Source organism: Propithecus coquereli, unplaced genomic scaffold (genome assembly GCF_000956105.1).
Source record: "Propithecus coquereli isolate 6110/MARCELLA unplaced genomic scaffold, Pcoq_1.0 Scaffold261, whole genome shotgun sequence".
Classification (NCBI taxonomy): Eukaryota; Metazoa; Chordata; class Mammalia; order Primates; family Indriidae; genus Propithecus; species Propithecus coquereli.
The window spans coordinates 2910101-2937046 of NW_012148186.1; the positions used below are offsets into that span (position 1 = coordinate 2910101).

The following is a 26946-nucleotide window of genomic DNA, read 5'->3' on the forward strand; positions in this document are numbered from 1 at the left end:
AGCCCTACCCTCGCCATGCTCTGCCAAAGCTCGTTTGTGGATTCCCTCACCTCCCCTCTGCCCGGACTTCCCTGGAGCACCCACTCTCTGCCGTATGGTAACAACTGCCTGTGCATACCTCACGCCCACACTGACCTCTTCTGCTGTGATCTCTCAGCCTCTCTCCAGGCAAATATTTCTTGCTGCCTCAGGACATCTCCACATCAAACTGAACATGCTAGAAGTAGCCCTTTCTCTTCTCACGCAACCCTCCCTCCCCCACCATGTCCCAAGACCTCTGTGGGTACCACGAACACTCAAGTCTCTTGGCTTTACAACCTGCGAGTCTACCTCAGAGTCACCTCTGTCCTAGCATCGCAGTCCCACCTGCTACCAAATCCTGCCTAATGTGTCTTAGAAATAGCCCTTCTCATTCCCACCCTCATCGCACCCCACACCAGGCCACAGGGACATGCATCTAGATTCCAGGTTCTGCCGAAACATCCCTGAGGAGGGGTCTCCAGCCCTTCCCACGCTGACCTTCACTCATCGCGTTTCCAGTTCCCTGACTATACCTCCCTCCATCGCTGTGCCTGGGGGAGTTTTGAAATAGAAGGATCGGGACCCTGTGCTTAGGATTTATGCACTTTTAGCATATATGTTATGCTTCATTGACAAGTTTTCCAGGAAGAATACAAGAAGCATCAAGCGTTTAAGGGAAGGCTGGGTATAGTGGCTCACACCTGTAATTCTAGCACTCTGGGAGGCTGAGATGGGAGGATCGCTTGAGGTCAGGAGTTCAAGACCAGCCTGAGAAAGAGCCAGACCCCATCTCTACTAAAAATAGAAAAAGTTAGCTGGGCAACCAAAAATAGAAACAAAAAATTAGCCAGGCGTGGTGGCACATGCCTGTAGTCCCAACTACTTGGAAGGCTGAGGCAGGAAGATCACTTGAGCCCAGGAGTTTGAGGTTGCTGTAGGCTAGGCTGACGGCACGGCACTCTAGCCTGGGTGACAGAGCGAGACTGTGTCTCAAAAAAAAAAAAAAAATGAGTTTAAGGGAAAAAAAAAATGTAAGCCATTACACATCACCGGATCTAGAACAACTTCCTATTAACTCAACTTGCATCTCAGTGAGGTGCTCCCACTGTGGGCCACCGTGGGCCCCTGTCCTACTCCAGCTTACCTGTCTCACCCATGAGACCCGTTCTGTCCAATACCAGCCTCTAGCTGCATGTGGCTATTCAATTTACTTATTTATTTATTTAATTTATTTATTTTTTTTTTGAGACAGAGTCTGGCTCTGTTGTCCGGGCTAGAGTGCTATGGCGTCAGCCTAGCTCACAGCAACCTCAAACTCCTGGGCTCAAGAGATCCTCCTGCCTCAGCCTCCCAAGTAGCTGGGACTATAGGCATGCGCCACCATGCCCAGCTAATTTTTTTCTATATATATTTTTAGTTGTCCAGCTAATTTATTTCTATTTTTAGTAGAGACGGGGTCTCACTCTTGCTGAGGCTGGTCTCAAACTCCTGACCTCAAGCGATCCTCCCACCTCGGCCTCCCAGAGTGCTAGGATTACAGACGTGAGCCACCACGCCCGGCCTGTTAAATTTCAATTAATTAAAATTAAACACAAAATTAAACTTTCAGTTCCTTTCACACTAGCCACATTTCACGTGCTCAGTAGCCACATGGGGCTAGCGGCAACTATATATTCCCATCGTCACAGAAAGTGCTATCGAACAGTGCTGTGCTAGATGGTTAAGGTCTGGAAAGCAAAGACCTGTCTTTCTGGTCCAGCCTTGGATCCCTGGCTCCCAGCACACTTTAGGCCCAGCTCTGATGCTGTTAATAAATATCAAGTGATTGAATGAATGCACCCACTGCCACACGCTACAAACGACCCAGTGATAGCTCCAGTGCCTACCCCCTACTTCTGCCCCTGCCTCTAGAACATGGCTTCCAGCCAGGCTCTGACTGCAGCCCTGATCCCAGGCTCCTGGTCACTTTCCTCCTTCCAAACCACCTCTGGGCTACGACTGGCTCAGAGTCCTGGAGACATTGTGAGTGTGAGTGTGAGTGTGAGAGTGTGTGTGTTGGGAGCAGGAGTAGAGAATGGACTGGCAGAGGGAAGAGACCAGGGTTCCAGGTCTCAAGAAGCTCAAGTTCAGGCCTCTGGCAATGGCTGCTCCCACCTATGCAGCAGACAGACACCATGGCTTTGATTTGAATTCTGGGCTGTGTGTCCTCCCAGCTCAGTGACTTTCGGCAAGATACTTAACCTCTGTGAACCCACTACATGTGTTGTTTCTTCATTGCTATGGACAATAATACCTACTTCTCACAAGTAGTGAGTGCATTAAATAAGATGTCTGGGGCTGTGCCAATACTCAATTATTGCTTATTCCTTTCTCTACATAGCGGAGAGTAAAATCCCTTCTTCAAACATTATTCAAATTGCAGCTCTCAGACACCTGCATGGTCCCCACTTATCCCACATAGGAGGCCAGCTCCTTTTGCCTTCAGGCCAGAGCCTTGTCATCAATTCCACTGCTCTTATCTCCAAAGGCACCTGGCTCAGCTTCCCTCTGCCAGCCATCTAAGGTTGTTGGCTTCCTCTCCCCCACCTTCACATCAGTCACATGCCTGAAATGCCCTTCCTGCCCCTTCTTTCCAAATCTCAGGCCCTGCCTTTTCAGATGCAGATTTTTTCATGAGACTCACTTCCTCTCTTAAGCCTGCTTGACTCAACCTTCTCAGTTTCAAGATTGCCAAACACTAAAAAATGTTTCATGCTTGTTTTATCCTTCATCCGCCCCCTTTCCTCCTCCCTTAGTGACTATGATGTAAGATTGTACCTGGCAAGTCTGCACCTGTGGGCATCTGTGTTCCCAGGTACCCAGTTGTACACATGAGTGTGTACTGAGCAGGAAACAAGAGCAGATGGTGACCAAGAAAAACACAAGCTTGTGGTGAGGTGGGAGGGCTGGACCAGATCAGATACAGGACCTATTTGGTCACTTACTACATGGGTGGCCCTCAGCAAGTTACATAATCTTGCTGAGCCTCAGTTTCCTTGCATATTTGTCATGAAGATTAGAAATAATAACAATTATTATTATTGCTATGATTACTATTTACTGAGCCCTTAGTACAGGCACCGTTCTAAGCACTTTACATAGATTCTTTTACTTAATCTTAACTTCAACTTTAGCAGCTAGATAATATTATTTTTCCTATGTTACTGTTGAAGAAATTGAGACACAGGCTGGGTGCGGTAGCTCACGCCTATAATCCTAGCACTTTGGGAGGCCGAGGCAGGAGGATCACTTGATGTCAGGAGTTCGAGACCAGCTTTAGCAAGAGTGAGACCCTGTCTCTACTAAAAACAGAAAAAATTAGCCAGACTTGGTGTTGCATGCCTGTAGTCCCAGCTACTCGGGAGGCTGAGGCAGAAGGATCGCTTGAGCCCAGGAGTTTGAGGTTGCTGTGAGCTAGGCTGACGCCATGGCACTGTAGCCCTGGCAACAGAGAAAATAAAATAAAATAAAATAAAAGGAGAGAAAAGAAAAGAAAAGAAAGGAAAGGAAAGGAAAGGAAAGGAAAGGGGGAAGGAAGGAAAGGGAGGGAGGAAGGAAGGGGGGAGGGAGGAAGGAAGAAAGGAAGAAAAAAAGAAAGAAAAGAAATGAAATTGAGACACAGAGGAAACTCAACACAGAAATTGAATAACTTGCCCCAGGTCACACAGCTAGTAAGTGGCAAAGCCAGGATTTGTATCCAGACAGCTGAGACTCAGAGTCCATGTTTTTAACTACACTTACTGCCTCCCATATGTGATCCTGCACATGTGCACATACCTCATATATGCAAAGCTCCCATCACAGTGCCTGATACAGCCATAGCCAATAAGGAATGTAACTCTTTCCTCACTGAGACTACCGGTACACAAGACCAGGAAAAGTGTCTCTTTTCCACTTTAACTTGTTATAGAACCTAGGAAAAGACAGAGCATATACTGAGTACTTTACACACATTTCCAGGGGCTAAGAGAGGTGTAAAAGATATATAAATATTTAAAGCACTACCTTCTTACCCAGGTGTGAGTTATGAACACACACATGCCACAGGAACACACACTATTCAAAAAGACCTCTCTCTCTCTCCTCTCTCTCTCTCTCTCACACACACACACACACACACACACACACACACACACGCACACTTTCACTGGCCACCTTGAACCCCATGAAGTCTCCACCAGGAAACTTTCCTGAGCTGGTCCAGGCCATATGGATCTCTCCCATCCCTGAATGCCAACATCATTCACTGTTAGGCCCATTCGGGCCAGCCTTCACTATGTGGTATTTTATTCATTCATTCAAATTACTGCCGAATAACTACTGAGAGCCAGGACCAGTTATCAGAGAGGCAAGATAGAAAAGTATGGTTCCTGTCCTCCAGGAACTTTCAATCTGATAAGAGATGCTGTCACACAAACCAAGAGTTATAGTAGGTACAGGGAAAGAAGCTATCTTTGACAGCACATGTGAAGGTCTATCAATCAGACTGGGGCATTTTGGAGAACTTCCTGGAGGTGACACTTGAGTTAAATCTTAAAGATGAACAGGAGTTACTGTCGCAAGGAGGAGTGTGAAGGAAGGAGAGTCAAGAAGAAGAAATAGGCTAATATGTTTAGGAAACTGCTAGAAGTTCTGTAGGCTGTGATAAAAAATTTTGAACAGGGTCAGGCAGGGCATATGGCCTGATAGTGGGCAGGACCCAAGTGCCAAAAGGCCTAATATGCTAAGCCGAGAAATTCAAATTCTGTCTTGAAAAGGAGCCACTGAGAGCTTTTACACAGAGATATGACATCAAATCTGCATTTTATTAAGATCGATTCAGCAGCACAGAGGATGAACTGATAACAGAGGGGAGAGGTTGGAGATGGAGAACATTGAAAAGACTTTCAACAATCCAGGGAAGAAATAAGGAGCTTGAACTCTTAATGGCAGTGGGAATGGCAGTTAAGAGAGATTAAGAAGTGGGAAGGAAATAATGCCATTCACTACAATAGGAAACATAAAGATCAGTATTTAGACAGGATGGATGGGAGACAACGATACCTTTTGACTTTTGGAGTTTGAGGTGTCTCTGGGACACCCATGTGATATCCAACAGGCTTCTGAATATGTGTGTGCTTGTACATTATTTATCATTATTTACACTCACAAGATACCTTGGCTGGAGATATAAATTTGGGTGTCATCAATTTATAGGTAGTAATTAAAACCGTGAGTGTAGATGAAGTCACCCAGAGAAAGTGTGGTGCCAGAAGACTTGTGGGCCCAAACAAAGAGCTCTCAAGAGCTCCAACTCTAAGTAGTCGAAGGCTTAGATTTTTTTTTTTTTTTTTTTTTTTTTTTTTGAGACAGAGTCTCACTCTGTTGCCCCAGCTAGAGTGCCGTGGCGTCAGCCTAGCTCACAGCAACCTCAAACTCCTGAGCTCAAGCGATCCTACTGCCTCAGCCTTCGGAGTAGTTAGGACAACAGGCATGCGCCACCATGCCCGGCTAATTTTTCTATATACATTTTTAGTTGTTCAGCTGATTTCTTTCTATTTTTAGTAGAGACGGGGTCTCACTCTTGCTCAGGCTGGTCTCGAAATCCTGAGCTCAAACGATCCTCCCGCCTCGGCCTCCCAGAGTGCTAAGATTACAGGCGTGAGCCACCGCGCACGGCCGAAGGCTTAGATTTTTAAACGTTCTCCCAGGAAGAGTGTGTGAAGTAAAAGGCGGTGAGAAAAGGGTCCTGGAGACCACCAACTTTTAGAGGGGGAGATATCATGAGAAGAGAGATGCCGAGGTGCAGGAGAAGCCTGGATGGAGATGTCAAGTATAAGGATGCCAGTAGCATCAAATGCTGCAAAAGTCAGAGGAGATAAGGACAGGAAACTCTGTTAGATTGGACAACTAGTGGTGGGCCCGGTGAGGCCAGAATGAAGTCAGTGGAGTAGAGAGGGTGTGGGTTTCCAGCCGTCGGAGGAACCTCTTCAACTAGGTTGCAGTTTGAGTCGCCAACGAGAACGACCCCTACTCATTTCACACACCAGTCATAGTTGCGCGTGCGCACTCGTACATGCCAGGGAGCTGACAGCTTCTTGGCGTTTCCGGACCGCGAGCACAGAGCTCCGCCCAGCGCACGCGCCTCCCGAGCCGGCCCCCCCTCCCGCCCCCCGGCCGTGGGGCCCCTCCCCAGGCCTGCAGAGGGCGCTGCGCTTCCGTGAGCCGGGGCGTGGCGCCGCTCTAGCCAGCGCCCGGGCTCGGTGGCGGACGCCGCAGCTCCGCGTCCCCCGCGCCTCCTCCCCGTGCAGGTGGGTCCGCCCGAGCGGGGCGGGGGTGCCTGGGAGCCGTGGGGCGGGCGGGTAGCGGCAGCCTCATGGGCGCGGAGGGGTCCCCATCGCCTAGGTCCCCGGATCGGGCTCCGGCCCCGACGGATCGGGCTATGGATGGGCCACGCAGGTGGAAGTCCCAGTCTGGGAGGTCGCCTCCTCCTGGACTTGCAATACCTGTCCCCGGACCCCTTTACACCCGCGGGGGTGTCTGCCCAGGGAACACGTGCGGCTTCCTGGGCACAGCTTTGGGCGGAGCTAGTAGGGGCGGGGCTCCGTGATTGACACCTCTCTCCCCAGACTTCACAGGCTGCCACTGGACCGTTCCCCTGCCCTGAACCCTGAGCCGGCACGATGGTGAGAACCCTGAGCCCAGCCCCTCATCTCTGCATGCAAACGCCCTCACCCCGAGTGGCCCTACCTTGGTTGCCCCATATGAACCTGGGGCTCCGCAGTGGGGAGGCTTTGCAGATCTGCCCCTGCAAGGCAACCTGCACCCTTCCAACCTCCTCATCCTTGTAGCACGGGCGCCTGAAGGTGAAGACATCAGAAGAGCAGGCGGAGGCCAAAAGGCTAGAGCGGGAGCAAAAGCTGAAGCTATACCAGTCAGCCACCCAGGCCGTCTTCCAGAAGGTGGGGCCCTCAGAGGTAGCCTCCACCCCAGGTGGCCCGTAGCACAGAGGCCAAGAGTGGGGCCCTAGAGTTAGACTGCCTGGATCCAAGTTTGGATTCTAATTTTTACTAGCTGTGTAACCTTGGGCAAATTACTGAATCTCTTTGGGCCTCAGTTTGCTCACCTGTAAAATGGAGCTAATGATTGCAGCTACCTCATAAGACTGTTGTGAAGATTAAATGAGAGAATACCTGTAAAACTGTAAAGCACGGTTCATAGTATGGGCTGTGTAGTATGCGAGTGACAGAATATTGGATGGTTCTAAATTTATGTTACTTAGCCTTACAGTGGGAGAATGATACGATCTCTGACCTTTGTATCTATCTTCTCAGCGCCAGGCTGGTGAGCTAGATGAGTCAGTGCTTGAACTGACAAGCCAGATTCTGGGAGCCAACCCTGATTTTGCCACCCTCTGGAACTGCCGACGAGAGGTGCTCCAAGAGCTGGAGGCCCAGAAGTGTGTAGGGGTTTGGGGTCCCAGGAAGACTGCCCCTGTCCTGCCTGGGTCCAGGGGTGGAAGAGAAATGGGGCAGCCAGGAGCATAGACTGGGGGCAGTGGAGGGCTGGGTGCAGAAAGTTAAGGGTGAGCTGAGGTTGGGTGTAGGAGGGCCCTGACTCACCTTCCCCTGTGGGTACAGGTCCCCCGAGGAATTGGACGCTCTGGTGAAAGCTGAACTGAGCTTCCTGGAGAGCTGCCTGCGGGTGAACCCTAAGTCCTATGGTACCTGGCACCACCGCTGCTGGCTGCTGGGCCGCCTGCCTGAGCCCAACTGGGCCCGGGAGCTGGAGCTGTGTGCCCGCTTCCTGGAGGTCGATGAGCGGAACTGTATGTGCCTGTGGATTCTGTCCCCACAGCCCTCACCTGCCCCACATCCTGATACTGGGACCTCAGTAAGGCTCAGAGTGGGGAGGGATATCCAGGATGGGCTCACTGAGCTGGTGCCAAAAGGGATTATGGAGCCAAATGCGCCCCCTGTTGAGTGCATCGAGGTGTTTCTAGGGGGTCCCCAAGGGAACTCTGGGGATACCAGCCAGGTAGCTCTTCTTGCTCTGCTTCTAAGACATGCTGTCACCTCTCCCCTTCAGTTCACTGCTGGGACTATCGGCGATTTGTGGCCGCACAGGCAGCCGTGCCCCCTGCAGAAGAGCTAGCATTCACTGACAGCCTCATCACCCGAAACTTCTCCAACTACTCCTCCTGGCATTACCGCTCCTGCCTCTTGCCCCAGCTACACCCTCAGCCAGACTCTGGACCACAGGGGCGCCTCCCTGAGGATGTGCTCCTCAAAGGTAAGCACGGCGCGGGTGTTGGGGAGGACTCTGCAGCACCACCCTTCCTACCCTGATGCCTGGCCTAGCTCTGAGCCTGTCACTTGGGTTTACTGAGCACCTACTTTGCATGAGACAGAGTCCCTGGCTACAGGGAGCTCAAGTGTCTGATGGGAAAGATAAAACTGACATATGCAGCCCCTGTGCAAGGCCAGCATATAAGTGAAACTGAGGGCTGGAGATACTCAAAGGAGAGGGTGCGGTGTTGGGGCGGCCAGAAGCCCACCAGCATCATGGCCACAGCCCATGCCTCCCGCAGAGCTGGAGCTGGTGCAGAATGCCTTCTTCACTGACCCCAATGATCAGAGTGCCTGGTTCTATCACCGCTGGCTTCTGGGCCGAGGTAAGCAGAGAGGAAAGAGGCTGAGTGTTTGGGGCTTAGGAGGAATGGAAGAGGATTTAAGGAGACCTGAGGCTGTGTCTCCCTGCAGCTGACCCCCAGGATGCGCTGCACTGCCTGCATGTGAGCCGGGACGAGGCCTGTCTGACTGTCTCCTTCTCTCGGCCCCTTCTAGTGAGTGCTGCAGCTTTTGCTGGAGAGCATCGTGGGATTTTGGGGTTGTTGGGGCTGACAGGTCTTCTCTCTTTGTCCCTGTGCCAGGTGGGCTCCAGGACGGAGACCTTGCTACTCTTGGTTGATGAGTCACCTCTGATCGTGGAGTGGAGGACCCCAGGTGGCAGGAGCCGGCCCAGCCATGTCTGGGTATCCCAGCATTGGTGGAACAGAAGTGGGGGCGTGGGCAGGGCTGGGTGAGACAGTCAGAAAAGTGGTGTGGCTGGGGCATTTCCTTGACCCAGTGCTCCCAGCTCTGTGACCTGCCTGCCGCCTCCCTCAATGACCAGTTGCCCCAACATACATTTCGTGTCATTTGGACAGCAGGCGATGCCCAGAAAGAGTGTGTTCTTTTTAAAGGTGACGTAACCTGCAGCCTCCACCCCTTGCAGCAGCCCCCATCCCTCTCTTCCTCTGGCGATGTCCCCTCCAACCACCGACTCTTTCCCTCAGGCCGCCAGGAAGGCTGGTGCCGTGACTCCACCACGGATGAACAGCTGTTCAGGTGATGACGGGGAGGCACACAGACAAGGACGGGGGCTCTAGACTCTGGGCATCAATCAACTGGGGCAGGAAGACTGGGCTTTGGGGCATGGTCCCAGTCTAGATCCTGGGGACAACCAGTCCCCCAGGGCTGTGGGCATCACTGCGTCCCCACCCTGCCCACCCCCAGGTGTGAGCTGTCGGTGGAGAAGTCCACAGTGCTACAGTCTGAGCTTGAGTCCTGTAAGGAGCTGCAGGAACTGGAGCCTGAAAATAAATGTGAGACCCATTCCCTGAGAGCCTGTTCCCACAGCCCTGCTAAGCAGGCCCCTTTCCAGGGTGGCCCCTTGGAGAGAGCAGGAAGGGTGTCTAGAGGATGAGGGCAGAGGAGGATGCAGGAGAAAGCCTCCTGCCCGCCCTCTCCTCAGGGTGCCTGCTCACCATCATCCTGCTGATGCGGGCGCTGGACCCCCTGCTGTATGAGAAGGAGACGCTGCAATACTTCCAGACCCTCAAGGCAAGCTGGGCCTGCGGGAACAGGCAGGGGAGGCCAGAGGGCAGGAGGAAGGCAGCTGACGTGCATGCCCGGCCCACCTCATCCCCTCCAGGCTGTAGACCCCATGCGGGCAGCCTACCTGGACGACCTGCGCAGCAAGTTCCTGCTGGAGAACAGTGTGCTCAAGATGGAGTATGCCGAGGTGCGCGTGCTGCACCTGGCTCACAAGGTACGGGCTGCGGCACGCGCCTTCCCCAGGCCCTCGCCCCGCTGGCCGGCCTCCCCACGTCTCTGGCGTTGCCTTCAGTCTCGGGCCTTCCTGGACCTCTCCCAATCAAGATGGAATCCATCCCTCCTTGCAGCCTGCTCTTCTTCCAGGCCTTGCTTCTGTCACTCAGCCTATCATTTGTCTTGTCCCTCAGTTTCAAATCCTGAGTCACTAGGGCCTCTCATGCTGCCCCTTCCCCTGGGCCAGTCACAGCTGCATTTTTCCTATAGAGTGACCCCTGGCCCACGTCCCCCCACGCATTCCTGTGCTTCTCACCCTGGAGTGGGCACCAACACTTAAAGGCCAAATGGTTTCCAGAGATTTCTAATAAGCTGTCCAGGCTCCATTTTTTCCTCTGTCTCTAGTCCTTCCCAAGACATCAGTTTTATGACATCACCGCAGCCCACCTCTGCCCCCACCAAACCCATCCCCAGACTCAGTTTGTCCGCTCCCACTGTCTTTGTTTACCCAGCACCCTCCACTGTCCTCTGCACCTGCCGCACTCCAGGCCGCCTCCTCCCCGCTACCCCACCCCCAGCCCTCACTGTCTTTCCCATGACGTGCAGCAGCTACTGCTGTGAGCTGTAAGGTAAGCTTCCCGCCTGCTCCTGTTCTCTCCTCAGCTCGGGTCCCAAGGGCCTGTGTGAGGCACAGTAGGCAAGTACCTAATAAATGGTAGCTGAGACCTTCTCCCAGGTCTCACTGGGTGGCCTGTCCCCTCCCTTCCCCCCTTCCAGGATCTGACAGTGCTTTGCCACCTGGAACAGCTGCTCTTGGTCACTCATCTTGACCTGTCATACAATCGTCTTCGAGCCCTGCCACCTGCCTTGTCCGCCCTGCGCTGCCTTGAGGTAAAGCACTCATTCCTCCATCGCTGTCCTGGGAGGTCCTTTTCCCTTCCTCCACCTGAGAAGTCTGCCACCTACATAGAGATGCCCAAGACTTCCCAGCCCCTGCAGACCGCTTGCCTTCCCCCCAACGTCACCCAGCCTGACCTCATCAGCCCTTCTGTGCACTGTAAGCTGATCAGGCTGCGTTCCTCGGTTGCTGTCCCAGTCCCAGGCTGATAGCCACCTGCCTCCCAGGTGCTGCAGGCCAACGATAATGCCATAGAGTCCCTGGACGGCGTCACCAACCTGCCCCGGCTGCAGGAGCTGCTACTGTGCAACAACCGTATCCTTCCTTTGGGGTGCCTTTCAGACAGCAGGTGGGGTGTGGGTTCGCCCTGGGGAGAGACAGCAAATAGGGTGGTACCCACCACCCTGAGGCGGGGCCGGAGAGAGGGACTCTGGCAGTGTGAGCTGAAGAGAGACAATAGCCTGGAGCTGGCCAGGCGAGGTGGCTCACACCTATAATCCTCGCACTCTGGGAGGCCGAGGCGGGAGGATCACTCGAGCTCAGGAGTTCAAGACCAGCCTCTGCAAGAGTGAGACTATGTCTTTACTAAAAATAGAAAAAATTATCCAGGTATGGTGACACGTGTCTATAGTCCCAGCTACTCAGGAGGTTGAGGCAGGAGGATCTCTTGAGCCCAGGAGTTTGAGGTTGCTGTGAGCTATGATGACACTACTGCAGTCTACCTGGGGCAACAGAGCAAGATCCTGTCTAAAAAATAATAATAATAATAGCCTGGAGCTGTGTGGGGCTGTCACTGACTCGCACTGGTGAAGATTTGCAGAGTGTAAATGACTTCTTTAAGCCAGAGTTCACAAATGGTAGATGTTCTTGGTGACCATGTAGTAGTTTAAAAATCAGGAAGTTTCATATTTGTAAAAAATCTAGAATTCTGATTCCTCTTTTAAAAATTGGAAGTTAGAGCAATCTTTCACCTGTATTTCCACTCGGCAGCCCTTGATCATCGCTGAACAGCGAATGCCTCCTTGGACCAAGCTAGGTTTCCGCTTTGCCACAGTCTCCACCACTCCTCTTGTAGCACACACGGCCTGCTTCATGTGCTTCGGGCCTGGCCCCATGGACAGGTGTCTGCAGTACCCACCTGGAGCCCTACTCCCTCCAGGGAAGCCTACGAGATGCCCATCAAACAGACTTCCAGGCAGCAGTCCCTAGATCTTGAGCATGCACAGGAGGAGACAGATGGAGGGAAACTTAAAACTTTCCTTGACTCTTTTGCCCAAGGCCTTCAGCAGCCTGCAGCACTCCAGCCTCTTGCCTCCTGCCCCAGACTAATCCTCCTTGACCTGCAGGGCAACCCACTGTGCCAAGCAGTGGGCATCTCGGAGCATCTGGCCGAACTGCTGCCCTCAGTTAGCAGCATCCTCACCTAAGAGGCCCTGCCTCCCACCCTTGCCCTTTAACTTATTGGGACTGAATAAAGGATGGAGAGGCCCTCTCAGGCCACCAAGCTGTTGTCGCCGCCACCACTACTTCACTGTCCCACTAACCCCATCATTACTGCCGCGTGTTTTGGGAAAAGAAAGGGAAGAGACTTGGGGTGTGCCAGCTTACCCTCTCTGCTTTCGTTTAATGCTCTCCTTCCTGCTGTTCCCTGTCATGGAGAGCCAGAGCCTCAGTGTTTGGGGCAGAATTCAGGGTAAGGGCTGAAGTTGAGTTCATCTTCTAGTTTGGGGCTAGGTTCAGGTTCCAAGTTGGGATAGGGTTTGGGCTCAGGTTCTGGTTCAGGCTGAGCTACAAAGCCACTGTAAGTCTCTCCAGCTGGAAGGCTCATAAAAGTTTTTCCCATGACCTCTGCCCCTTCCGATGTCCTTTCTGCCCTGGCCCTCAGCCACCACAGCTGAGAAGGCTCAGGTGCTCCGTGTTCCTAGGGAGAATGGGCCAGGGCGCCCCTGCCCCGCCCTGTTATAACAGCAGTGTCAGTGCCCATGAATAGCATTCTGCGGTTGAAGAGCCCTTGAAATCACTTGATCCCATTTGGCCTCGCAAGCTGTCAGGGATGAGAGCCCATTGTACTGACGAGGAAACTGCTGCTAGGGCTTGCCCAAGGTTACTGAGCTCCTGAGTGCTGGAACGGAAGTCATCTCTGCCCCTTGGTCAGGGACTCTAGACTCATGTTCTTGCTTCTGTACTGACAGGGAAAGGTTGGGCAGCAGCCTGGCCTCCTCGCAGAGGTACCAGCTGGGTATCTGCTCCCATGGTGCCCCCACCCCCACCCCACCACAAACACCTTGTCCTGACTTTGAAAGTCCTGAGGCACCGGGCCTCCTGGAGGGAGGAAAGGGGAGCGGCTCAGGGGTTAGGACACTGAGTCAAACCTGGCTGGGTGGGGAGAGAGAAAGATTGATTAAAACGAGAGGGAGAGAGTGTGACAAAGGCATTTTCCTGCTTCTGTGGGATCTGCCTGGGCCCACGTGTGCTCACACACATCCGGACAGTCAGGGCCCTGCCCCTTCCCGTATCCAAAGTGATGCATACCCAGCCCTTCAATGAAGCCCTTTGGCTGACCTGCTTCATACCTGCTGGAATTTGATTCCTGCTGATGTGTCCGTTGAGAGTGTTGGAGGTGGGGCAGGACCCCCCCACTGCCCCAAGATTCTGGGGGTTGGAGCTGGACAGAAAAGTGTAGTGTGTGGGTGTGGAGGGCTCCCTGCCAGGTCCTGGAGTCTCTCTGTCCCTATTCTGGGAGGCACTTCCCTGCCTGCGTCACCAAACAGCCTCTCCTGGAGTCTGCTTCCTTGTGCCTTCTTGCCAACCCTGTTTTCACTGTCTTCTGTTTGGTGGCACATGGGCAGAGCAGGGACACCAGTGGGATGGAAGGGAGAGGCCCCTTGGTGATGGACCTAAGAGCAGGAGCCACAGAGCGTCTGCTGGAGGATGCCTAACCGCCTCTCTGCTTGGGGTTGTCTTAGTGGCATCCCTGGCATTTCTCCCAGTGTCAGGGGTGGAGTTAGGATGAACACTAGGGAGGTGCCTGTAGCCGGTTGGTCTGGATTCCCAGGAAAAATTCTAGGTTGGAGAAGAGGGGAATCCTCGACTCCAGCTGACCAGACACTCCTCTCACTGAGAGAAGGGGATGCTCTGCAGCCTTGGGAGGGAGCCTCGGGTCCCACTTACGCCTCCCGCATGCGTCCAGGCTGGGGGGAGAAAACGAGATTGCTCCACTCTGATCCCCCTAATTCCAAACTGAGGGGCTGGGGGCAGCTCACTCATGCCGGGGGCTGTGGAGCAGCAGGAGGAAGCAGAGATAGAAGGGGGTGGGGGTCAGATCTGGAAGAGCCGGCAGGTCAGGGGCTGGCTGGTGGAGCCAGTCTGAGGGCCTGGCTGCTGATGTCACCAGTCTGCAGTCTAGGATCCTGGGACCTCCCTGGCAGGATAAGTTCCAGGCCCAGGCCCGTGGGCCAGTTTCACAGGAGAGCCTGGCCTGGGCTGCAGGGTGGTGGCAGCAGGTGCCTGTGAGAGCAGAGGTATGCAGCGAGCTTGGGGCCACAGGGTGGGCCAGACGGGGGTGTGGGTGGACGGGGCCCCCTGCCCCATTGTCCTTGAGTTTCTTCATCTGGGAAAAGGGGCTCCTCACACACCAGGTCTGGCAGGAATCGGCCTGGTGTGGGGTCCATCCGCCGAGAGCGCCGTGGACCCCACCAAAGCCTTCCATTTTCTCCCCAGCCTCAGCCCTGACAGACCCCACCTCTTGCCCAGCATCAGCTCAGTTCCTAGAAAGGGGAAAGCGGGTGGGGCCGGCCACAGTTTCCCGCCCCTACCTCCAGAGACAGCCCCCGGAGGCCGGGCCTCTTCCTCCAGGGGTTGGTGCAACCAGGCTTCCCCTTCACCCGTGCAGCTCGCCCCGCCCTCCCCCCTCATAAATCACTCACCCGGCTGGCCCCACACCTTCTACTCAGGCGGCGGCGTCCAGCCCCATCCCGTCCCATCTGTCCCGCCAGCACTCAGCTCTGCCGTCGCCAATACCGCTGCCAGGTGAGGGGCTCCAACCGGCACAGCAGTGCTGAGCCCTGGGGCCGTCGCTGTCTGGGGGCCGCGCGCCAAGGTCCAACCCCAGCAAGGTGGGGTGCGGGCGGCCAACCTGTCAGCCACGCAGGGCTGCCCAGGCACGCTGAGACTCCGCTTTCCCCCAGTCGAGCGCGGGCTCCGCGCACCTGCCGCACCCCGCCCCTGCCGGCAGCCCTGCAGGGAGTTTGCCCCCATATGGGGATGCCAAGGACCCCAGACCTCAGCCACCTGCCTGTGTTGTGGGGAGCCATGAGTGGGGGATCTCTGCTAAGAAGTGGGTCCTAGAGGCGGTCAGTGTCGTGGACCTCTAGACTGAGGAGCTGGCAGGTGGAAAGATGCTGGGGCACCCTTCGTCTGTCCGTGCAGCTGGATCTTGAGGCTTTGACAAGTGTCCATGAAAGGAACTATGTGCATTTCCTGGGATGGATCCTTGAGTGGGTTTCTCCATTGGGCATCTGTTTTTTGGATGTGATTTGGGAGATGTCTACATGGGAGTGGGGGGAAGGCTCCTCTCCCAGTATGGAAAGCTTCTCTGGGTGAGTCCGAATGGAGTCTTTGGAAAGGGTCTCTAGATGCAGGGGGTGGGGGTGCGGAACCTCCCAGTCAAGGTCAGATTGTCTGGGTCAGGGTTTCTGAGTGGGCTGGCTGGGGCCTTCTGGGTAAAGAGCCTCCCTGCCTCTTCCTCACAGGGATGATGGACGGGCCTCGTTCAGATGTGGGCCGCTGGGGCGGGAACCCCTTGCAGCCCCCTACCACGCCTTCTCCAGAGCCGGAGCCAGAGCCAGACAGACGTTCTCACAGAAGAGGCTTCTGGGCTCGCTGCTGTGGCTGCTGCTCATGCCGAAATGTGGCGGATGATGACTGGGGGCCCGAACCCTCTGGCTCCAGGGGTCGAGGGTCCCGCTCTGGGGGTCGAAGAACTGACTCTGGGGGCTCAGACTCCCGCCGGCCTGTCTCCCGGGGCAGCGGTGTAAACGCAGCAGGAGATGGCACCATTCGAGGTGAGGCCAACCTGTCCACCTCGACTGAGAGCGGAAAGGCCTTAATGGGGACCTGAGACTCATCCTGGCCTCTCTGGGGGGCTGGGAGGCTGATGATGAGGCCTGGGCTCCCCTTGGGGGCTCCACTGACCCAGAGCTGTGGCCTTGCAGAGGGCATGCTGGTGGTGACCGGTGTGGATTTGCTGAGCTCACGCTCAGACCAGAACCGCCGGGAGCACCACACGGACGAGTTCGAGTACGACGAGCTGATTGTGCGCCGCGGGCAGCCTTTCCACATAGTCATCCTCCTGTCCCGGCCCTACGAGTCCTCCGATCGTATCACCCTTGAGCTGCTCATCGGTCAGTGGGGCCTGGATCGCGAAGGGCAAAGGCCCTAGATTTGGGGGGAAGGAGCTGGCATTAGGGTCAGAGAGGTCTTTAGGCTCCTTCCCTGTCCTACTCCTCACCTCTGCCAGATAAGGCAGGTGCAGGTGTGTGTGTGCCCCTAGGGGTGTGTCTCAGGACAGTCCCAAGCTCACCCTCCTCAAGCCTCCAGGGGCATCTGTCTCAGAGTCCTTCTTCAGGGTCTGCCACCGTGTTTCCTTGAGCATTGTTTCCTCAAGCTGTGTCCTTTCCAGGTCTGCTCTTCCCCAGGTCGTAGCTGGATTTCTCCTCTCTCTCTCTCTCCCTCCACCTCCACCCCCAACTCTGTCTCTCTCAGTCTCTGTATCTCTGTCCCCATGACCCAGGGCAGGTGGCTCCCTCACCGTGTTGCCTAGTGGCCGTTGACTTCCCAGGCTGGTGATTATGCCACTGCCGGGGGCAGGCAACTCTTCTTACCCTTTGATTAGGACCTAACCTTGCCCACCTCAGCCTCTAATTTCCCAGGTATCCCCACCACCTCCACCAGGGACGCCCTGGGCTCTGGAAGCTGCAGCCATAGGGAGCAGGCAGGGTTGGCCTTCAGGATCTGGACTGCCCTTGTGTATGTGGCTGGGGGCTCTGCAGCTGGCCTGGGTAGCTCTGCCCCTCCCACCAGGCACTGAGACAGGCAGGCAGGCAGAGTGTGACAACGGCCCTGGTCTCTCCTCCCTACCTCTGAGTTCAGCATCAGGGGAACAGGTTTGGGATGTTGGACTGGGGCCCTGCCCTGGCATGTGGGCAAGCACTGGGTGGGGACAGACCTGCTCTGAGGGAGACTGTCACAGAATAAGGTGTTAGTCCAACTCAGGGACACAGACACAGTGGCTCACACACACCTTGGGTGGGGCTGGGAGAAAGCAAAGCTCCATCCCCTCTCCTCAGGGAGGCCTCACCAGCTAATTGCCCACTTCCCATCTCTAGGAAACAACCCTGAGGTGGGCAAGGGCACTCACGTGATCATCCCCGTGGGCAAGGGAGGCAGCGGGGGCTGGAAGGCCCAGGTGACCAAGGCCAGTGGGAAAGACCTGAATCTGCGGGTCCACACCTCCCCTAACGCCATCATCGGCAAGTTCCAGTTCACAGTCCGCACACACACAGACGCTGGGGAGTTCCAGTTGCCCTTTGACCCCCGCAATGAGATCTACATCCTCTTCAACCCCTGGTGCCCAGGTGAGCAGTGGGCTCAGGAGCAGAGGGTGGGTAGGAGGGCAGGGCAGGGCTTCCTTCCCTAGGACCCGAATGGGTGCCCAGGTGTTGGCCTAGGAGAAGCCAGCCTCCCGTTGTTCAGGTGCAGTGCAGGCCCAGTGCAGAATGGTGACCTGCTCAAGGTCACACAGCCAGTCTCACCCCTCCTGGTGAAGGGCCCTGGCTATGGCCAACCTTCCCCCAAGAGCAGGCCCATCAGGCTAGAGGCATCCGCTGATTTTCCTCTGCGGACACAAGTCCTGCAGAACTGGCGAGGAGCGTGTGGGGCCCAGGGAGAGGGCTGGAGGGAACCAGATATGTGTTCTGGGGACACAGAGGACATCGTGTATGTGGACCATGAGGATTGGCGGCAGGAGTACGTGCTTAACGAGTCGGGGAGAATTTACTACGGGACCGAGGCGCAGATTGGCGAGCGGACCTGGAACTATGGCCAGGTATGGCTGGCCAGGGTCACATGAATTTGGGAGCAGGGGGTAGGGATGGGGCAGGGTGCTGGCTTAGGGTTAGTGCTCAGCCATAGAGGGCAGAGGTGACTGTGGCCCACTGTCACCTCTGCGCCCCCTCCCTCCTTCCAGTTTGACCACGGAGTGCTGGATGCCTGCCTGTACATTCTGGACCGGCGGGGGATGCCATATGGAGGCCGCGGGGACCCAGTCAATGTCTCCCGGGTCATCTCTGCCATGGTGAGCATCTTCGTGTCTCTGAGCCCTGCTGTGTGTCCACCTGCTGCCTTCCCTGCCCCAGCCCCTGGCCCTGCCCTTTCTGGATTCCAGGATCCCCAGCCCTGGCCCTGCCCTTGCAAAGGGTATTGCAGGAAGGGGTCTCACTCCTCCTCTTCTCTCCCTCACCTGCCCCCCACCCCACCCCACCCCACCCTTCCTGGCTCCTATCCCAGCTCCTGTGGAATGTAGGGCCAGCCCCAAAACTTGGCACACCCAGGATTCGCATTCCTGTGTCAGACCAGGGGTGGGAGGGCATATGGCTCAGGGGAGAGGTGGGTGGGGCTCAGGCTGATGTCTAGATCCTGAGGCATTTAGGGGTGAGGGGTGGTTACAGGGTCAGGGGCTGGGCTGGGGACAACATGGCAGGTCCTGAGCCCGACCCCCAGCTCGTCCTCACGCCATCCTGTCCTGGGCAGGTGAACTCCCTGGATGACAATGGAGTCCTGATTGGGAACTGGTCTGGTGATTACTCCCAAGGCACCAACCCATCAGCGTGGGTGGGCAGCGTGGAGATCCTGCTCAGCTACCTACGCACGGGCTATTCTGTGCCCTATGGCCAGTGCTGGGTCTTTGCTGGCGTGACCACCACAGGTAGAGGAGGACCTGGGACAGGAGTGGTCTGGGCCCTATGAGGAGGAGGGAGGGAAGCCAGGCTCCACCCTCATCCAGCCAGGCCCAGCTGTCGCTACAGTGCAGGGTACAGGTGGGGGTGGACACAGGTTGGCCTTAATTATCATTAATTAGTGTTAACAACAGAGAGAGGCCTAAGCGAGAGGAGGGAGAAGGGACAGGCAGGGACATAGCCAGGTGGCGTAGCTTCCCCTAATCCCAAGTGCTCTGTGGCCCAAAGGCCTCCTGAACCTGGCGACCCTGACCATGGTAGCCCATGCCTAGCGGGGCAGTCCCAGTTGCCCTTCCCCCTGACATTCCTGATCTGATGCCTCACCTGCCCCTTGCCTTGCCCTCAAACCCACCCCCGCTCCTCCACAGTGCTGCGATGCCTGGGTTTGGCCGCCCGCACGGTCACCAACTTCAACTCCGCACATGACACAGACACGTCCCTCACCATGGACATCTACTTTGATGAGAACATGAAGCCACTTGAGCACCTGAACCACGATTCTGTTTGGTGAGCTGGGGCCGGACTGCCCATCCCTGCAGAGGAACAGTGTCCGAAGGCTTGGGTGTGGAGGGCAGGCAGGCGGGGGACTAGGGAGGCCCTGGACAGGAGGCTCAGACCCAGCCCTCCCTTGGTGCCCATCCAGGAACTTCCATGTGTGGAATGACTGCTGGATGAAGAGGCCGGACCTGCCCTCAGGCTTCGATGGGTGGCAGGTTGTGGACGCCACACCCCAGGAGACCAGCAGTGGTGAGGAGGGCCCTGCCTGGCCCTTGGGCCCCCGGGCCCCTGCCCATCTCCCCCACCTGGGTGACAAAATCCACAGTATAACCCCTCAGCTTCTTAAACAGACTTATTAATTAACTGAACCACCATGCAGCTGTTAGTTTAGTTTCGCCTTTCTATGTAACTATTTATTTGCCTAAATTTTATTTATTTATTTATAATGGTTAATATACTCAGGAGGTTCAAAAGTAAAAAGACTTAAGAGTATTCAGTGAGAGGTTCCCTCCATCCCAAATCCACTATTCTTACTTGCTTTTTTCACTAATATATCCTGGAGATAATTAATTGAAGTACCCTTTTATCTTTTATTTATATATTTTTAAAGTTAAAAAAGTCATTATTATGAGTAATGCATGCACAGAAGGAAAAAGAACCATAGAATTGAGTAACACAAAGTGTAAATGTTCCCCATTCTCTCAGGAGGTTTTTGGTTTTTTTCCAAAAAAAAGATTTTAAGTAAATTCCTAAGTCCCACCCCAAACCTGATACATTAGACTTTCTGAGAATATATTCCAGTAACGTATATTTTGGAAGGTTTCCCTGGTGATTCTGAAGACCAGCCAGGCTTGGGACCCGCTCCAAGCCCTATGGGATGTGGGAAACGGTGGCCAGAGAGGTGGAGTGACTTTCTCTGGGGCACAGAGCAGTAATAGGTCAGCAACTGAGCGAATCTGGTGCCTGACTCCCTCCCTTTTAACATGCACTCTCACTTCACCCATTCCTTCCTGTATGTTCCATTGCTCACTGTGAGTTATGCGTATGGTATAGAAAAAAATCAGGGCTCACATACGTTCAAAGAAGAAAATGGCCCCTCTGACCCAGCCCTAAGATATAATCACTGTTGACATAATCTACCAGTCTCTTTTTTGTGTCCACGCATGTGTTTCTGAAAAAATACACTCTGTTCTCACACAGCACCCCCCTCCCCCCTTGAAACTCTAGCCCCAGGCTGCCAGCCTGCCCCAGCAGCTGCCCTCTGTCCAGCCTCTCTCTTCCTTGCCCCAGGTCAGAGAGCCCTGTCCCAGGTCACAGAGCCCTTGCCTAGCTTACATTCCTCTCCTGGTCTCTTCTCACACCGCTCCCTCCCATTCATCTATGTGAACAGTGTCCCCTGAGTTGTGCAACCCTCCATGCTTGCGATCCTGGAGTAGTGTGGCCCAGATGCTGGGAGATCTGAGTTCTGGCCCCTACTCTGGGAAGTGGTGGGGTGGATGGCAGGCAGGGGGCTCTGGAGGCGCCAGATTAGGGCTCTATTCTAACTTGATCTCTTCTCAGATGTGTGATCTTGGGCAAGCACCTGCAACCTTTAAGCTTTGGTGTTTTTATATGTAATACAGGAATAACAGATACCATATAGGGTGGTTGGGAGGATGAAATGAGAAATCATACATCAGAGAGGACTAGCAGCATGCCTGGAACATCATAGGTACTCAGTAAACATTAGCTCCTTCTAGGTTGTCTCTGCCTACTGTCCTGTGAGATCCTGGCATACGCTTGGCCTCGCTGGGCCCATTTCCCCGTCTGTGAAGGAGTGCACAGTGTTAGGTGTTGTCTAACATTCTTTCCTGTTGGATGGCCCTCACTTCTGGCTCTGTCCTCTTCTGCCAGTCCCCCTCCCGTCAGCTCATCTCCTCTAGGAAACCCTCCTGAGTATGACAAGGACAGAATCTATTTCCCACCAGTTCCCCTGCCCCAACTCCCCAATAGACAGGACACAACAGTCTGCAGAGCTGAGGGGTTGTTCTGTACCTTTCTGGAATAGTGGTGGTGGTGTCATTGTGATCCCAGCCACCACTGTGGGCTCCGGTTTGGACCCGATTAAGGGTGGGGGGCCTGTCCTCTAGGGGTCACAGACAGTGGTCATCCAACTTCAGCCAGCCAAGAATAAGTGTCCCAAGGACTTGGTCACCAAGTCAGGCTTGTCCACACCCCTGCTCCCTGCCCTGTCCTCCAGCAGAGCAGCCTGGGCTGAGCACAGCTGACATAGCCAAATGCAGCTGCTCTCCTCTTTGTTTTCCCTCCCGGGGTTGGAGACTCCAAATGGGCACTGGGCCCGGATGGCCCCTGTGTGGGCCTCTCCCCAGGGCCTGAGGGTCACTCTCGGCCTGCCCAGATCTCTCATTCTGTTACCTATGTCCTGCCTCACTCCCTAGGCATCTTCTGCTGTGGCCCCTGCTCCGTGGAGTCCGTCAAGAATGGCCTGGTCTACATGAAGTACGACACGCCCTTCATTTTTGCCGAGGTGAGGGCTGGCCTCCAGGTGCCTCCTCAGGCTGTCTGGAGTGACCAGAGCGCTGGCTCAGGTCCTGACTTCCCTGCTGACTGACTAGCTGTGTGACCCTGGGCAAGTCGCTCATTCCATTCTACAAGTCTTCGTTTCCGCAACTGTAAAAAGAGGATAATAATGGCTGCCTTGCTTCCTGTACTCAGGATCAAAAGAGATAATGGGTATGAAACTGCTTCACAAGTCATAAAGCCAGCAAACAAGTATAAGGGATTACTGTTATTAATGCCCAAATGCAAGGAGCCTCCCAGATCAGCTTCTTCCCTGCTCTCTGGCCTCATCTGGTTCAGCTCAGGAACGTCTCCAGGTTGGGCTCTGCCAGGAAGTTCCCACACTTGGGACCTAGCCCTGCCCCACAGCTCCTGGGGTCAGGGAAGGCAGCCCTCTGGCCCACTCATTCCTGCTCACCCCCCACACCCCTAACAGGTGAATAGTGACAAGGTGTACTGGCAGCGGCAGGACGATGGCAGCTTCAAGATTGTATATGTGGAGGAGAAGGCCATCGGTTCCCTCATCGTCACAAAGGCCATCGGCTCCAACATGCGGGAGGATGTCACCCACACCTATAAGCACCCAGAAGGTACTATCCCCTACCCCAGCCAGCTCTGGGCCCCACACCAAGTATTCCTGCTGAGCAGTTACCCCCGACCCCCGGCGGGAGCTAGAACCTCACCCTTGACCCTCAACCCCCAGGCTCAGAAGCAGAGCGGAAGGCAGTGGAGACGGCAGCTGCCCATGGCAGCAAACCCAACGTGTATGCCACCCGGGACTCAGCAGAGGATGTGGCGATGCAGGTGGAGGCGCAGGACGCAGTGATGGGGCAGGATCTGACGGTCTCTGTGCTGCTGACCAATCGCAGCAGCAGCCGCCGCACTGTGAAGCTGCACCTCTACCTCTCGGTCACCTTCTACACTGGCGTCACTGGGACCATCTTCAAGGAGACCAAGAAGGAAGTGGTGCTGGCACCAGGGGCCTGTAAGTGCTCCTCATCCAGCCCTGCCTAGATGGCCAGGCACCCCAGGGCTGTGGACATGGAGACCCCCAGAGCAATGAGGAGCACCCTGGGGGGCGCATGTGGGAAAGCAGGCCTTGGTGATGCCATGCCTTTTCTCCCCAGCGGACCACGTGGCCATGCCTGTGGCCTACAAGGAATACCAGCCCCACCTGGTGGACCAGGGGGCCATGCTGCTCAATGTCTCAGGCCACGTCAAGGAGAATGGGCAGGTGCTGGCCAAGCAGCACACCTTCCGTTTGCGCACCCCAGACCTCTCCCTTACGGTAAGTGCAGCTTGCTGGGCAGAGGGGTGGCCAGGGAGCAGTGGCCAGCAGAGGAGGGTGCTAAGCCAAGAGCAGGCTGGCCTGATTAGTCTTTCTAGGAGAAAAAGGTCAAGGACTGGCTCTGGGTTCTGGGGCCTCAGTTTCCTTGTCTGTAGAATGGGATCTCATATCCCTGATTCTGTGGTAGCTGTCATTGGGGAGTAGGTTCGAGTTTCCTCTCTGACTTTTGGGGAGCGTGCTCTCAGGGGCCTATGTGGGACTTGGGGAGTTTTCCCTCTCTGGTGCAGGGTACGGTCCCCATAGATTTTCCAGGGTCTCTGATGTGGGGGGTGGGCCTCTTTTTCTCTCAGTTATTGGGAGCAGCAGTGGTTGGCCAGGAGTGTGAAGTACAGATCGTCTTCAAGAACCCCCTGCCTGTCACCCTCACCAACGTCATCTTCCGGCTAGAGGGCTCCGGGTTACAGAGACCCAAGATCCTCAATGTTGGGTGAGTCTGGCCTCTTCTCCTGCCCCTGCTGCTGCCCTGGCCTTCCCCATGGCCACCCTGGGTCCCAGCTTTGCTTCCTCGCTCAGTCTGGACAGGTGTGTTCTGCCAGGACCCAACAAAGCAGCAGTACCTCCTGACTCAGTTCAGTCCATCCAGTATTTAAGGATCTGCTGGGTGCCCAGTGCTACACTCTGTGTCCCTGAGCTAGAGTGCCACCCAGGAATCATTAGTAACTCATTGCTAACATTTGCTCAGCACAGGCACTTGCAGGTATATCATCTCCTTTGGAGATCACGAAAACCCTTTAAAGTATATTAGAGATCATCATATGACTAAGAACAAAGCTTTGGAACCCTAAAGACCTGGGTTCAAGTCCCAGCTCCACCACTCTCTGGCTGTGTGCTCTTGGGCAAGTGACTTATCTCCTCTAAGCCTCAGTGTTCTCACCTATAAAGTAAGGATAGCAATAGCACCTGGACCGAGGGTAGTTTAGTGCAGTGCTTGGAACAAAGTTAGTGCTCCGTGGATAGTTGTTATTTTTATTATTGCCATCATCACCTCCGTTTACACATGGGGAAGCTGGTGGTCCCACAGCTTGTAAGGGGCAGACTCTGCTCTTCCCACCGTGGTGCACTCCACACAGAGGCTCTTGAGCTTGCTGCTTGGCTTGTGCCATGAGGGCCAGTAGCAGTTCCAGAGGAGAAAGCCCCATGCTTCAGGCCCTCACCCAGCCTGCCTGGACTTGATCCCGGGCCAGGTGAGGCTCTGAACCCCATGAGGGCACACACAGTGTTCATGTTCCTGGGCCTGTGGCTGTCATCTCTGACACAGACTCCCATGTGCTACCCTATCCCTCTGCAGGAAAAGCATGGAGGGACAGCAGAGAAGGCTCGGGCTGACCTTTTAGACCAGCTCTGTGGGGCAGATGTTTTTCTCTTTAGACACAGGGCTCTTGAGGGAGAGAAACCCTGCCCGCCCTGCCGACCCCTCCCCCTCACGCACAGCGGCTCTCCTGGTGGTGGCCTTTGCCCCATCCTGGGCCCCTGGGAATGCTGTGTTACCTTACAAAGGAGCACTTTTGTCATGTCATGCTGAAAGGGTCTCTGGTGGCTCAGGGAGTAGAGCTGAGATGCCTGGATAGCCTACCTTGCCAGTCTGGCCCTGCAGGCATCTCTTACCCCCACCCATGTGAAGATGGAGGGAGGTCCCTGCTATCCTGAAGGACCCCCAGAGCTAGACACCCCTCAGCAGCCCCACCACATCTTTGCTTCTTGGCCCACCCAAAAGTAAGGGAAGGACCACTGCCCTGAGTGCCGGGAGACCTGGCCCCTCTCTTCAGGCGTGGGCTGTGTGAGTCTCCCCACAGTAAATGAGAGGGCTGGATGATCGGTTTCTCAAGGCAGGTCCTTCTTGGACATTCTGTGGATCCTTGGCTCCTGCGAGCCCAGGCCAGGGCCACCAGGACAATCGGGGGGCCTGAGGGGGATGTCCCTGAGCTGTTGGCTCAGATTTATTAGATTCCAAGATGGGTGTACTTGGCCTCTCATTTGCACATCAAAGGCAGTGGTATGAAACCCCATTATACCGTAAGGTGTGCCACCCCAGCATGGTGCCTGGCCACTTCATAAACATTCCAGAACTTACTCCTCCAGATGACTGTTGTCACCGCCAAAGCAGTCACCAGGGAGGCTGCAAGTCTGTTCCAAACCCTTCCTGGGAATTTCCCCCAGAGCCTGAATCATATCCTTTAGAATGTCCTTAGCGTGGCCAGTCTCCCTTCTTAGGGGGTGGATTTGACTTTGGGAAAAAGCCTGAAGTCATTTAGAGCTGAGACTAATTACAAAGGTAAGTGAACAAGGTGGGTAGTAATGCCCCATCAGTCAGAAACGAGGCACAGGGGGACCCCTCTGTGTGTGTGTGCCTGAGTGTGCGTGTGTGCATGGTTTAAACGGATCTGAACATTTTGTAAAATGTTTCAAGCCCGGCAACATAGTTGAACAAAGGAAGGACAATGCTCACCTCGGTGTCTAAGTTCTGGTGTCCTTGTCAGGGAGTTGGCTTCATTACCTATACTCGGTTACAGGCACATTATAATTGAACCGTAATATTTCAGAAAGTAACCTTTATATTGCAATAACTAACATTATTGTCAAGAGAAACTGCTTTCCATGTTCCGGCTGGGAATGTCAAGATCTCTCCCTGCTCTGGTCTCGGTGTCAGGCGGGGCCTTTGCCCCCACACTCCTTTGTAAGTTGGAGCTGAGTACTAGAGTTGGGATGTGCAGGTGGCTGTGGGAGGGCAGGACGGGGAGGTTTCCAGCTCAGGCGGCTGGGCAGGTTGCTGCTGACATGGCTGTGCAGAGGTGGCTGTGGGGCTTGGGCTTCGTCCTGGCCTTGGGTGTGGAGAGTTCAGCTGAGTCCAGAAATGCCCGAATGGCTCCACTTCCTGCTCCTGCCTTCCTGGCTGCCCTGGATCAGTCCTTACTCCCCACTGCACCGCCAGTTACTCGAGGCCCATGACCTTGTCTCTGCCCACAGGGACATCGGGGGCAATGAGACAGTGACACTACGACAGACGTTTGTGCCTGTGCGACCAGGCCCCCGCCAGCTCATCGCCAGCTTGGACAGCCCACAGCTCTCCCAGGTGCATGGTGTCATCCAGGTGGACGTGGCCCCAGCCACCGGGGGCGGGAGCTTCTTCTCAGACGCTAGAGGTGACAGTCACTCGGGAGAGGCCATCCCTATGGCATCTCGAGGTGGAGCTTAGCCCCAGGCCAGGAGCACTGGAACTGGAATCATATGAGCAAGGACAATGCCCCAAGATGGGGGCCCACTGCAGAGTGGCTCCCCAGGAGTTCAGGTGGGAAGGCCAAGGCTCCTCGAGAGGGAGCCAGTCTTCACTTGTGCGGGGTGGCGCAGATGGTAATAAACTGTTTTTTAATGTAAGCTGCTGTTTTGTCCATCTGTCGGTGCATGCCAGGCCAAGCAGTGTGGGGCCACAGTCTGTCTGGGGGATGCACGTGGCATTTCCGGTGCCCTGGTGCTGAGAAGCGCGGCTGGCGTGTCAGTGAC

At 55.1% G+C, this 26946-nt stretch overlaps 2 protein-coding genes across 3 annotated transcripts; both read left to right on the plus strand.

Moving 5' to 3' along the window:
• The first annotated feature begins 6223 nt into the window (after positions 1–6223).
• Positions 6224–12532, plus strand: RABGGTA (Rab geranylgeranyltransferase, alpha subunit). Of its 2 annotated transcripts, none has more exons than XR_001137626.1 (17): positions 6224–6350; positions 6669–6725; positions 6891–7001; positions 7374–7498; positions 7680–7867; positions 8128–8331; positions 8630–8713; positions 8802–8884; positions 8972–9073; positions 9178–9283; positions 9377–9428; positions 9597–9685; positions 9835–9923; positions 10015–10131; positions 10908–11021; positions 11227–11343; positions 12307–12532. XR_001137626.1 is itself a non-coding variant. In XM_012647264.1 (17 exons), exons 2-17 carry the CDS (start codon positions 6723–6725, stop codon positions 12453–12455), a joined length of 1704 nt encoding a protein of 567 aa, XP_012502718.1. In that variant the 5' UTR covers positions 6224–6350; positions 6669–6722; the 3' UTR covers positions 12456–12532. The 2 variants fall into 2 exon arrangements, 1 of the variants encoding a protein (XP_012502718.1); XM_012647264.1 differs by having other exon boundaries at positions 11256–11343.
• A 2478-nt stretch (positions 12533–15010) lies between these two features.
• Positions 15011–26817, plus strand: TGM1 (transglutaminase 1). The gene is made up of 15 exons (XM_012647265.1): positions 15011–15057; positions 15780–16091; positions 16242–16430; positions 17415–17663; positions 18015–18133; positions 18275–18382; positions 18838–19012; positions 19412–19550; positions 19687–19790; positions 21980–22068; positions 22537–22690; positions 22804–23085; positions 23228–23388; positions 23739–23875; positions 26413–26817. The coding sequence occupies exons 2-15, from the start codon at positions 15782–15784 to the stop codon at positions 26639–26641; spliced, it is 2445 nt and encodes an 814-aa protein (XP_012502719.1). The 5' UTR covers positions 15011–15057; positions 15780–15781; the 3' UTR covers positions 26642–26817.
• Positions 26818–26946: the final 129 nt, after the last annotated feature.